Consider the following 14,067-nt stretch of genomic DNA (forward strand, 5'->3'; position numbering starts at 1 on the left):
TGTTGATCACAATATAAAAACATAGATGCCATTATATGAAGAAGGTTAAATGAAATAAAATAAAATGAAAGTATGGGGGGAAACAGCTGTAAAGTTATATATATATTACTTTTTCTTCTTTAGGATGTATCACTGTGTGCCCAGTAGGAATAGGGTACATCACAGGTATTTTTACCTCATTTTGTGCTTCCAACACAGACATGAAATTTGATTTATATTTCCAACATTCTAGATAAAGAGGTATCAAAATAATATTTTGATGAGAGATTCTGTTCTATCCTAGCTATTCCTGAAGTTAAGCTTTAGTTCAAGACCAGGGTGGGTCCAACTAACTTAAAGAGTGAGGATTCACCCCCAGAATTTCTTGTTGTCTTTTATGCACTGATTTTCCATGCATGTAATAAGAGATGCCACAACTTGCATCTTTCTGCTCCCTTCTAAAGCCACATTCTATGGCAATAGGCAATTACTATATCCTCCTAACACATATGGTTATTTTGTACTTTTTAGGAGGATTCCTACTATCTAGGAATCACATTGTTCAGCAAATATGGCATTTGCTGGCTGATAAGGGTAATGCGGGCTGATTTTTCAGAGATGTTATACTTGGAAGTGTCAATTTCAGAGTCTTGTGCACTCAGTAGGAGGTGTATATGTTCAAGCCACTGAAAACCAAGCCACCTAGAGTTTGACTACCTATCTTTCCCATTGTACAGTGACTCCCTAAGCTAAAATATTTAAGACTTTATATACTAGTATGTAATAAACACAAATAGAAAAGAATATGATAGCTCCTTTCATAACATGTTGTATGAAGAATATTAGATGTAGATTAAACATTCTTCATTTTCACACCAGCTTTTCTGTCTTTTTAAAGGAATTTTCTGATTTTGAGAACACTCTGACAAGGAAGAAAAAGTAAGTTGAGATCATTTCAAGTTCTATACATTGTCAGTATTTTTGTCTGTGCCTCCTAGCTTGTCATTTTTATTATAAATTCTATGCGTATTATTAATGGTGTATCAATGTTCTAACGGTACTGCAAGTTGGAAAGTGAGTCGCAAGCTCAAAATGTATTACTAAAGTTCTTTCACCATTGCTTGTTCATATGCATAAATCCTTCCTTCCAAAATAAAGGAACCAGGACATCCAAAATCAAGTGCAGTGAGTCCTTGTTAATCAGAACATGCCTGAACCATATGTCTGTTTTTCTGAAAGATTTAAGTGGTAACCTAGTTTCTAGCATGTTTGTACCATTGACCCAATAATCTTCTGAAGGAGTTTTTTGGTTGTGTTTAATCCAGATAAAAAATTAGTTTGCAAAATTATTTGGATTAACTAGACTGTATTTTCTAAAGTATTCATGTGACAGCAGAATAGTTTGAGTATGTCGTATGTGAGCCAATGTTATGATTTAGGCTAATGATCAGTAAGTACTAACAATATAGTGAGGAGCTAGTAGAGGAATTTACTGAAAATTCTTTGTTGGCTTAAGAATCCAGGTTATTGCATTGCTAAAGAGGTCTCTTTCAAATGAAATCTCATCTAATGGCACGTTTGAAGGAGAGCTCATCTGTCTGTCTATGACAGACATGAAAATCCATGGACTCCATACGCATTTTTTGCTTTTTTTAAATGTAGACACTAATAACTTCAGAATAAGTGTTGCCAACCAATATAGCTGAGAAATTCAGTTACCAAAGTGTTCAAAGACAAAGGGAAAACTTCATGATGTTGGCCAATGGTCTTACTCTACATCTGGTCAAATGCTAAGAATACTGATTTATAAGTGTGCTATGATTTGTGAGGTCCTACTAGGTGCTGGTCAGTGTTCTGATAAGTACCATGTCCTTGTGAAAATGTTCACAAGTTTCAAAGGTGTAATGAATTTTAGAATGAATGATTGTTCATATATTGCTACTGCATCATTTGTGATTTTTGTTACTCCCCTGTGGGTTGTCTACTTTAACTGTACGGGTACTGGTAGTTAAAGCAGTACAACCCTCCTAGCATGGGTGCAGTTATACTGGTATAAATGTGCTTTATGCCGTATAGATTATAGTGTACTGGAAAGGGAGTACTATATCAGTGTGTAAATCACCTTGATACTGGTATAACTGTGTCCATGATAGAGCTTTTACTGGTAATACTATTGCAGTAAAACAACACACCCCTAACTGACATATGGTAGAACATTGAAATGCAGACTAGGACAAGGTTAAATTTTTTCAGTAATTCGTATCACTGGATAGAAACAGTAACACATGACCCAGGTGATTAACAATGCAATACAAAAAAACAGTGAATGATCCAAGTCAAAACTTCATGAACAATTCGCAATCTGGAAGTCCAGAAGTTTGGTCAATACTTATAAATAATTAGTAAGTAAGAAGAAAATCGATTAATTCAACCTAAAAAAGGTTAACTTTAGAATAAATATTATTTCATAATGAACAATTCAACCATCTTGATACTCAAATAATATCACCACAGATGGATCAGAAATTGTCTGTTTTATGTGGAACATTGTACAGCTCACAGATTACTAATTATGGGGGAGGTGGATAGGATGGAAAAAATTTAATTCACAGGCTATCATCATATTGATTCGGAGTGATTTATTTTTTAAGTTGAACTTGGAATACACTTCTAATGATGATGGATAAAGCAAAATGACTGCAAATGGATGCATGTGGAAAGAATTAGTGAAGTATGTAGGTATATTAGTATCAAATACAGGTATACAAAAACTAGATAGGAGATTGAGGTGCAAAATTTGGACCCAGATTCTGGGCATCCTAAAGTCAGTTCTGTTCAGACCCAGGGTTTTGGTTCAGTCCATTAGCAAGGTAGCAAATTTAAGCTTCTAAAGGCCTACAGCTCTGGGATGATTCTGATAATCTCTAGGAAAAATATCACTTCCTGTCTTCTTGACAGACTACTTAACTATACTATTGACATTTCTCCATTCCAGAAAGAGACTCCAACAATAACAGTTAGCAAAACAAATATCTATAAACTTTCAAAGCTCCTTTATGGAGTGTGTGATTGTGTGTATGAGAAAAGCTGAGTAACTCCAGTTAAAACCAGTGGGAGTAGCACAGCTAAATCCATAGACACTGCTTTGAAGAATTAGTCTGAAAATATCAGTATTTGAATAAATTCATTTTACTTGTTAACTCTAAATGGCAGCTAATGGTACATTTTCTTTAATTTGTTTTAGAACCATCCAGAAGTCCATGTCTGAAAATGAAGCATTTGGTTAGTAACGTTTTAAACCATTTTCTGTATGTGCTAATTGCTCAGAGTCAAATTTAGTTAAGACTTAGTTTTGCTTTTCGTGATGTTGTAGCCCACCCACCCACCTCCCCGCCCCCCGGCAAAGAAGGAAAAATGCATGTAATAAAATCATAGAAATGTAGGGCTGGAGGGGTGCTCAAGAGGTCAGCTAGTCCATCCCCATCACAAGGCAGTTGCCCTTTATGGGGAGTTAGGGCCCAGTCTGCCTGTGACTGCCCACTGGAGGTAACTAATTGCCCCAATGGCTGATGAGTAAACAAATCCCTGGACCTACTAATGGTTACCCAAGCTCAGTTAAAGGAGAACTCCCAAGGGAGACAGAAAGCTTCGGAGGAGGGGAGCTCCCAGGAGGGCCTGAGCAGAGAGTCTATAGGGTGAGCTTTCTGGGGAACCCACCCGAATGGGGAGCCTATAAGAGGTGCTCCTACAGAGGGGAGCCTTATAAACAGAGGACTGCAGTTGGCAGGCATTCAAGAAGGCTGGGGGTCTCCTTGAAACTGGCTGGAAGCCCAGGCTGGCAAGTAACACCCACTGTCCGTGGAGAAGAGTCCCAGTGGATAGACCTCCCCCAATTCCTGACTCCAGAAAAGGATCTTAATCTGGCAGAGGCAAGACAACTAACATCAGGGGCAAAGACCAGAACCAAGAGACCCACCAGGGAAAAGCCTGGATAGAGGTGAGCAGCGGACTCAGGTGGGAGATAGATGGACTAAGAATGACCTCATCATCCAGCTAAAATGTTGGGATGGAAGTTTTTTTTACACATTGGCTTTTCTGTTAGCAAGTGCAGCCCTCCAAAAGGGGGTGCTCTTTAGTGTCTAACAGTCTGTCTGTACTTGTGATACTTGGGTTTTTTTCTCACACACAGTGAGGGCTAGACCGCAACACCACACCTGCCTGCAAGGGGGAGCGCTGGGTCAGCTTGGAATGACAATACCCCCACACTGAGGCAGGCTTAAGTATACCCAGTCCATCCCTGGCAGGTGTTAGTCTCACCTGTTCATAAAAACCTCCGGTGGCAGGGATTCCCACAGCCTCCCTTGGTAATCTGTTTCAGTACTTAACTATCCTTACAGTTAGAAAGTTTTTCCTAATATCTAACCTAAATCTCCTTTGCTGCAGATTAAGCTGATTTCCACTTGTTCTGCCTTCAGGGGACATGGAGAACAATTGATCACCAGACTCTTTATAATGACCCTTAACATATTTGAAGACTATCAGGTCCCCTCCACCCTCAGTCCTTTTTTCTCAAGACTAATCATATCCTGTCTTTTTAATCTCTCCTTTAGGTCAGGTTTTTAACCCTGTCACTTTTGTTGCTCTTCTCTGGAGTCTCTCCAATTTGCCCATATCTTTCTTAAAGCGTGGCACCCAAAACTGGTCACAGTGCTCCAGCTGAGGTCTCACCAGTGCCAAATAGGGTATTACCTCCTCTGTCTTACATATGTCACTCAAGTTAATACACCCCGGAATATTAGCCTTTTTTAAAACTGCATCACATTGTTGACTCATATTCAATTTGTGATCCACTAAGCCCCTGGATCTTCTTCAGCAGTACTACTGCCTTGCTAGTTATTCCCCATTTTGCAGTTGTGCATTTGATTTTTCCTTCCTAAATGGTAGTACTTTGCACTTATCTTTATTGAATTTCATATTGTTGATTTCAGACCAATTCTTCAATTTATCAAGGTCATTTTAAATTCTAGTCCTATCTTCCAAAGTGCTTGCAACTCCTGCCAGCTTGGTGTCATCTGCAGATTTTATGAACATACACTCCATTCCATTATCCAAGTCATTAATGGAAATATTGAATAGTACCAGACCCAGGACTGACCCCTGTCGGACCCCACTATATCCACCCTCCCAGTATGACAGCAAACGATGGATAAGTGCTCTTTCAGGGCTGGTCTACACTACTGCTTAAGTCGATGTAACTTATGTTGCCCAAGGGTGTGAAAACGACATCCTTGGAATGACTTAAGTAACATCGACTTAAAGCGGTATCCACACTGCACTGTCAGTGGGAGAAGCTCTCCCGCCAGCATAGCTTCCACCTCTCGCGGAAGTGGAGTAATTATGCCGATGGGAGAGCGCTGTCCCATTGGCATGACACGTCTTCGCCAGACACGCTGCACTGACACAGCTGCGCCAATGTAGCACAGTAGTGTAGATGTGCCCTGAGTGTGTTCTTTCTATCAGCTGTGCACCAACCTGCTCAGTAGTTTCATCTAAACCACCCTTCCCTAGTTTGCTTATGAGAATGTCATGTGGGACTATGTCAAAAGCCTTTCTAAAATTAAGATATATTCCCTCTACTGCTTCCCTGCATCCAGTTGGCTAGTAACTCTATGAAAGGACATTAGGTTAGTCTGGTGTGAGTTATCCTTGACAAATCCATGTTGGCTACTACTTATCACCCTATTATCCTCTAGGTTCTTACAAATTGATTGTTTAATAATTTGTTCCAGTATCTTTCCAGGTATTGACGTTAGGATGACTTGTTTATAATTTCTTGAGTCTCTTTGCTCCTCTTTTTAAAGATAGGAACTATGTTTGCCCTTCTCCAGTCTGCTGGGACCTCACTTATCCTCTACGAGTTCTCAAGGATAATCACTAAAGGTTCAGAGATTGCTTCAGTTAGTTCCTTACATAGCAAGAATGAATTTCATCAGGTGCTGCTATCTTGAATACATCTAACTTATCTAAATATTATTTAACCTGTTCTTTCCCTATTTTGGCTTGTGTTCCTTCACCTTTTTACTGATGTTAATTGAGTTAAGCATTTGGTCACAATTAACCTTTTTAGTGAAGACTGAAGCAAAATAGGCATTAAACATCTCAGCCTTCATGATGTCATCTGTTATTAGATCTCTTTTCCCTGCTAAGTGATGGACCTACACTTTCCTTTGTCTTTCTCTTGCTCCAAATGTATTTATAGAACCTCTTCTTATTGCATTATATATCCCATGCTAGGTGCAATTCATTTTATGCTGTAGTCTTTGAAAATTTGTAGTTATGTATTCAGGATTTTTTTTTGTATCCTGACTGAATTAGGGATGAAGAATTGCTTAACAGTGTCATAAATAATCCCCATTTCGAAACGTTCTACAACCTCCCATATTTAATGTCCATTTTAGAACATATATGCTCATAGTTGACTTGATTCTACAGCTTTACATAAGGAAAGCTTTTCTAAAAGGCAATGTTATTTGGACTACAGGATTCAGCTCCATATTCAGCTCTCTGGGAAGAGCAGGGTGAGGCCCAGTATATTGTAACAAGTCTGTGGCCATCTAGGAGCATCATGGCTATCAATATGCTGCACACCATGGCCACTTGGAAGCTTACCATGGGGAGGGAAGTGTGATTTTCTTGTTTCAAAAGCACTAGCCCTTCCCATTTGAGCTAACGTGGCATCTGTGTTAGGAGTATAGTGCCCAGGATACACATTTGGGCAGTTCTGATGCCATCCAAAAGGGAATAATGGTGCTCATATACACTAACTAGTTCATTACATTATAAATCTAAATAATATTTATATAAATCTTACACCAGAAAAAGATATCTGGAAAGCCACAGAATGCTGATGTCAAAGCCTTGAGACCAGAGGTTATAGTATTAAAACTAATTTAAATAACGTTTAAACAGTGTTACATGAGGCTGCAGGCAATGTCAATAGATGATGCGTTTGAACTCTGCCACACTAAAATCCATCCATCAAATTTCCACTTTGGCAAAGCCATTTATTCATGTCCATGTTCTGAGCAGATGCTACAGTATACTGTTGGGCTTCTTTGATTTGCATTCTGAGATTATTGTATAGACTTTCCCGTTATTTCACAGATATGCTATGAATGCAGGTGAATGTTTTCGATGCTTTTACTCTAGACAGGAAAAATGTGAATGGCGCACTTTGGCAGAATTCCAAGAAGCCTGCGAATGATTCGTACATCAAAAGGCACTGTCAGCTTGAAGGTAATTGCTAAACGTATTTCAGCTGATTTTGCATTTTCCACAAAGTATTTTAAAGGGCACCTAGAAAATTTTCTCATTTTTCACCAATAATCTGTCTAAATAATTTGTCAAGCCATCTTTGGATTTACATCCTCCATGAGAGAGAAAAAATGTAGCTTAAATAAAACAAAGTACAGACTCTAGGTGATATTCACCCTGTAGTCTATGGGTCAGAGCATGTCCCCACCCCCAATGCAATGAATGGGGCCCAGTTCTGCAAACAGCTGAGTACGAGTGTAATGCCTTGCACAGGTCATCTAGAACTGTGAGCGGTTGCGTTACCACACTGCCATGACAAGAGAGAGCTTTGCTGCTGCTAAGCTATGTTTTCCTTCCTGACACTCCAGCTTGTCTGCCTTGCTAGCAAAATCTTCAGGAGTCTGCCAGTCCAAACCTTGTGTTGCAAATAACAATCAGTGAACCCCAATTCCTGAGTTTCCCAGAGAAGTCTTTCTGCTGTGTCCAGTCCCTCTCACTGGACCCTCACAGAGGTTAAGCTCACGGCCTACAAAGAGACAGAAACTATACCAGCCTGATAGGTTAACTGAAGAGCCACTTCTTTTACAGCATGGAGAGGGTTTTGTAACACAACAATAAGTTTTTAAACAAAGCACATAGGTTTAAGTGATTATAAATAAGAATAGAAGACACTGATATGGTTACAAGTAAAACAAAACACACTTTCTCGTGCCTAAAACTTAACTTCAGCAGGTTACCATCTTTGTCTAAACAGATTTCTCACCTATAGTCAGTGTGCAGAGACTTCAACCCCCCTCGGCTGAAGGATCCACCTTTCTCAGATTACAAGAGCTCTGGCCTCTTGTGTCCCCGAGATGGTGGATGCCAAAATGGCTTTCTGCTTTCACTTACATCTCCCAAAGTCTATTGTCTCTGATTCAAGAGCCAGGAAGGCTTCCTGGGGGTGCAGGCTTATCTGCTGTTGTGATTGTTAAGCAGTTTTCCCATCCCTCTTGTTTAGCTTGATGGCTTTGTTTACCCCGTGGGCAGATGCACTTTTCATTGTTCTCTGCAATATTACCTGGCTCAATGTACATTGAAGACACAGGGAAACAGGCGAAACAACTTTCCTTTGTCTAGGACAGCCTGGGCTTATGCACAGCTTCCAAAATGCCTTTTAGGAACATTTTTTCCCCACACGCATTTATAGTTCTTTATACACCACACAATAATATTAATGGCCAGCTTGTCACCAGCTTGCATATGGTATCTTACATGACAGCTCATAGATTATGAGAACAGTGAGTTGGGGCAATGAGTATGTCAGGCCTAATGTGAGATATGGTATGGTTTGCCTTCTTTCAGTTGGCACTGGGGGCTTCCTGGGTCACAGTGGGTAACTTTACTTATGTGAGTAGCACCAGTGAAGTCAATGGGATACTTCACCCAGTAAAGTCTATGGGCCATAGTTCTGTGGCATGGGGATAGACAGTTGTGATGTGTGCATGCGGTGGGACTCCACTTTCTCTATACCCAGCAGAACTGGCCTCTCCATAAGCCTTGGAAGTCCATTATTGGTGGACCCAGTATCAACAAAACTCACACACAGAGGGATGCACAAGTTTTGCAGCCCCTACTCTAGTTCCTATTCATGGGTTTGGGTCAGCAGCCATGGAGCATCCGTGTGGCTGCTCCTTGCCCTGCCCATGGCCTGGAGACTGAATTTTATTTCCCCTTTCCCAACCCCTGCATAGTTCCTTCTCACAAAACCTGTTTGGTCTGTATGGGACTTAGAGATGGTAAATTATCACTCCTTCCCCTTACATCCTCTTTGCAAAAGGATAAGGTCTATGGATTGACTGATCAAGATAGAATAACAAGGTTTAGGATTTTAAATGAAAACCTATTGCACCCATTTCTGCATTTTTGCAGGCATTTCTGAGCACTGTTTGTAATATTTTAAAGTATGCAGCTACAGACTCCTCCTCATTCAGGCAAAATTCCCATTTCCTTTGGCTGGATTGTTTCTTGAGGGAGAGATTGCAGGGCAATGATCTTGTCATATTTCCTAACTGCAAGAATCCAGAGAAGGGCAACAAAGGTGGCTAGAGATACAGCAGGACCTAAAGTGGTCATTGTATAGTACTTAGCAAGCAGACTCCTGCAGCTCCACTCTGCTCTATGTCCGTGCTCTCTGTGCTTTTGTTCCACAGAATATCCTGTGGCTTCTCACTCAGCCAAACCTGGTATGCCCTGCTAGCTTCTTGATCCCCACTTATCTAGCTCCTTGGTGGAGGAGCTAGAGTAGAAGAACTTGTCACTTAAAAGCTCTAATTCTGTCTGTTTGCCAGCTGGTTCTGCTCTAAGGACTTCTACCCTATATGCCATCAGAGAAGCACTCACAATCCCTACCTCCTTATCAAACGAAGTAGGCATGGGGAAAGGGGGTGTGAAAAAAAACAAATCCAATTTAAAATTTAATAGGTAAACTTGTGTTGCTGTGTTTTAAATCCCAGCTGCAGGTTTAATATAGGTTGGAGAATGTACCGTGAAATGGTGCACTGGGCATGAGAACAACCCTTTACAAACATGATTAAATATTATAGCATAAAGCAACCAAACTATTTAGGGTAGTTTTTAGAGGCTTTTGTACTTGTCCATCTAAAGGGTACTTTCATTTTCCAGTATGAAATACCCCTGTATGTTGATTTAAGGCCCAGATCCTACGAACACTTAGGCGCCTGCTTAACTTTAAGCATGTGAGTAACACATTGACTTTTACTCACATGTGTAAAGATAAGCACATGCTTGTAGGACCAGAGCTATAAAGCCCAATTTAAAACAAAACAAAAACCTACATTTAGTCTGTACAAAATCCCAGTGCTTTTGAGGGCATTTTGCATGGTAAGTAGTAAAATCAGTAGCGGGTAAGCTGTAGGGCTCATCCAAAGAAGCTTAGGAAGAAATCAGGGAGTATATGATACAAGCCACTGTGTAGGAAGCAATGAAGCCTGGTGGAGTTCTCTAAGAGAGAAAATTCTGATGGGATTTTTGAATTGATTTTTTATACTCTTTATTTTTTTAAAAAAGTAAAGAAAAAGTAAACCAAAAATAGTACATGGAGCAAGACATATACAGTTAATAATTTTACCATATTACCAGCATCAGAACAGAGGAATGCTAACGTACACATCTGTTCCTTCATGGCTCACGCTTTCTATTATGGTTCTATTTATAAATAGTTTCTTAGTACATGGTTAATAGAAGTTTTAATAAATAGTTAGTCAGTTGTCATACTCCAAAAGATCGCTGATCACCATGGTTTATTTACAGGGGTCGGCAACCTTTGAGAAGTGGTGTGCCAAATCTTCATTAATTTAAGGTTTTGCATGCCAGTAATAAATTTTACATTTACAGGGCCCCCCCGACGGAACCCAAGACTGGCAGTGGGCTGAGCAGGGCCAGCGGCCAGGACCCGGTCTGGCAGGGGCTGCTGGACGGAACCCCAGACCGGCAGCGGGCTGAGCAGCTCAGTGGGCTGCCGGTCTGGGGTTCCGTCTGCCACTCGCGCTGACGGTCTGGGGTCCTGGCCCCAGTGCTTATCCCGCTGCCAACCTGGATGGACGGAACCCCGGGCCGGCAGCGGGCTGAGTGGGGCCGGTGGCCGGGACCCCGGCTGGCAGCAGAGTGACACTAAAAATCAGCTCTCATGCCGCAGGTTGCCGACCCCAACTATGTAATATCTATGATACCTTCTACTGATGTGCTTATAGCAGTCTGTAACACACACTGTTCATGTCTGTAAATTATGACAGCTGATGTTTTATTAACTCTTTAAAAGCCCTATATAAATAAAACCTTAATAGAAAGTGTGGCTGTTTCATGTATTTAGCTTATTTCTTTTCTTTCTTTGTTTCAGAAAATTTGACTAAGTGTAAATTCTTGGTTGGGGAACAAACCTAAAAAATTTGGGAAAGAATTGTCAAAACCTTGTATTCTGTGCTGTGGGGCTGCCTCATTGTGCACCCTTTGAAAATAGATGTCTTGCTGCTAGATAGAGACCATGGTTATGAGTAGAGCTGGTGTCAAGGTTCCTCCCCCACTCTGAACTCTAGGGTACAGATGTGGGGACCTGCATGAAAAACCTCCTAAGCTTATCTTTACCAGCTTAGGTCAAAACTTCCCCAAGGTACAAAATATTCCACCCTTTTGTCCTTGGATTGGCCGCTACCACCACCAAACAAATACTGGTTACTGGGGAAGAGCTGTTTGGACACGTCTTTCCCCCCAAAATACTTCCCAAAAATCTTGCACCCCACTTCCTGGACAAGGTTTGGTAAAAAGCCTCACCAATTTGCCTAGGTGACTACAGACCCAGACCCTTGGATCTTAAGAACAATGAACAATCCTCCCAACACTTGCACCCCCCCCTTTCCAGGGAAATGTTGGATAAAAAGCCTCACCAATTTGCATAGGTGACCACAGACCCAAACCCTTGGATCTGAGAACAATGAAAAAGCATTCAGTTTTCTTACAAAAAGACTTTTAATAGAAATAGAAGTAAATAGAAATAAAAAAAAAATCCCCCCCTGTAAAGTCAGGATGGTAGATACCTTACAGGGTAATTAGATTCAAAACATAGAGAACCCCTCTAGGCAAAAACCTTAAGTTACAAAAAAGATACACAGACAGAAATAGTTATTCTATTCAGCACAATTCTTTTCTCAGCCATTTAAAGAAATCATAATCTAACACGTACCTAGCTAGATTACTTACTAAAAGTTCTAAGGCTCCATTCCTGGTCTATCCCCGGCAAAGACAAAATATAGACAGACACACATACCCTTTGTTTCTCTCCCTCCTCCCAGCTTTTGAAAGTATCTTGTCTCCTCATTGGTCATTTTGGTCAGGTGCCAGCGAGGTTACCTTTAGCTTCTTAACCCTTTACAGGTGAAAGGAGATTTCCTCTGGCCAGGAGGGATTTTAAAGGGGTTTACCCTTCCCTTTATATTTATTACAGCTGGGCAAAAAAATTTCAGGACATAGATTAGTCACAGAAGAATGTCGTTTCGGATCAACCTAAAATGTTCTCCAATTCCGTGAACAATTTTCGCAAAATTAAAATGGGTGGGGGGAGGGAAGGGATATTCTGAAAAAGTCAAAACATTTCATTTCAACATTTTTAAAACAAAACTTTTCACCTTTTTGTTTTGAAATTCATCTAGATTTGACACAAAAGAGGGGGTGGGGGGAAGGGAGGGATGGTGGGACTGGTAAAAAAAAAATACTCCAAACTGAAAGATTTTGTTTCACTTGAAACTTTTTTTTTTTCTTGTTTGGCCACTGAACCAAAAAATCAGTTGTCCAGATCTAGTTATGAGGAGACACTCTCCATAATTTGCCAGCTTGTTGGAGAGATTGGTTGGACTGCATAACACAGGCCTACTTAAGCATGTGCATAAATTTTTGGAGGATCAGAGCCTAAGCTATTATTAATAAAGGTAAGGATTATTTCTAAATTGGTGAGTTCTACACTCAGAGTACACCAAACAAAGCAAAGACATTTAGAAGAGGAAAGACTGACGTTGTATCAGATTCTGTTGTCCAAGGGATGGCAGCACATATGGTATGAAGATCATCCACTGTTCTAAAATCCTCTTACCTAGACACAACACAGTAAGGTGAGGACAGCGTGCTAGTTTTAGCTCTGAATTTCCTTGGTTTCATTGATTTAAGCTAAACTCTTAAGTACCTGGAAAATAGAGCTGAATAGGCCTGTGTGACGAAGTGGGACTGTTCTTAATGTTTCTTCTGAATAGTGTGGGGGTGCCTCAGTTTCCCCTATGCAGTTTTTAAGTATCTAGGGGGTGGGGTAAGGGTGTATGATCATTGCAGAGCCCTAGAGGGCAGGTGTGTGCAGGTGTCTGGACACAGGGGATGGCCGACACACTGTTTCCTGGCAACTGATGGCCTGGCCCTTCCCCCTGCAAGGTGAGAGCTAAAGGGCTGGAGAACAAAGGAATCAGGTGACCTCCTGGCCCGGGAAAGGAACAAAGCCTAGAGGAGGAGGGGCTGGAGAGAGTTTCAGTTTGGGGCTGGCTGGAGACATGGAGTGAAGGGCAGACAGGGTTGTCTGGCTCACTGCCCCCCAAAATGGACCCAGCTGAGGGGTCCGGTTCTCTGCACCTACAAGCTCTGTTTTAGACCATGTTCCTGTCGTCTAATAAACCTCTGTTTTACTGGCTGGCTGAGAGCCACGTCTGACTGCGAAGTTGGGGTGAAGGACCCTCTGGCTTCCCCAGGAGCCCCGCCTGAGTGGACTCACTGTGGGAAGCGCATGGCTGGGCAGAGGATGCTGAATGCTCTGAGGTCAGACCCAAGAAGGTGGAGCTGTGTGAGCTGTGTGTCCTGCAGACAGGCTGCTCACAGAAAGGAGACTTCCCCAGAGTACTGCCTGGCTTCATGGGGAGCAGTTCAAGAGCATCGCCCAGGGACTCCATGACAACGACAGCGTGCTAGTTTTAACTCTGAATTTCCTTGGTTTCATTGATTTAAGCTAAACTGTTAAGTACCTGGAAAATAGAGCTGTATAGGCCTGATCTAGAGAAATCAATGGGAGTCTTTTTATTACCTTCAGCGGACTTTGGACCACACTTGCTGACCACTTTCTGGATGAAATACTTGCAAGCTGCATGGAAACTTTTTAAAAGCACCATAATAGAGACTCAATTTAAATGTAAACCCCAAATTAAAAAAAACAGTAAGAGAAAAAAAATTCCACCATGGTTAAAAAAC

At 41.2% G+C, this 14,067-nt stretch overlaps 1 protein-coding gene across 1 annotated transcript in view; it reads left to right on the forward strand.

The window, feature by feature from the left end:
* SAMSN1 (SAM domain, SH3 domain and nuclear localization signals 1) overlaps positions 1–14,067 on the forward strand; it is a 114,503-nt gene that overhangs the window by 23,473 nt on the left and 76,963 nt on the right. The window contains exons 3-5 of the mRNA XM_074946836.1: positions 878–918; positions 3,224–3,261; positions 7,189–7,275. Of these exons, the coding sequence (XP_074802937.1) occupies positions 878–918; positions 3,224–3,261; positions 7,189–7,275 (166 nt within the window). The remainder of the gene's footprint in view (positions 1–877; positions 919–3,223; positions 3,262–7,188; positions 7,276–14,067) is intronic.

This window comes from Natator depressus, chromosome 1 (assembly GCF_965152275.1).
Source record: "Natator depressus isolate rNatDep1 chromosome 1, rNatDep2.hap1, whole genome shotgun sequence".
Classification (NCBI taxonomy): Eukaryota; Metazoa; Chordata; order Testudines; family Cheloniidae; genus Natator; species Natator depressus.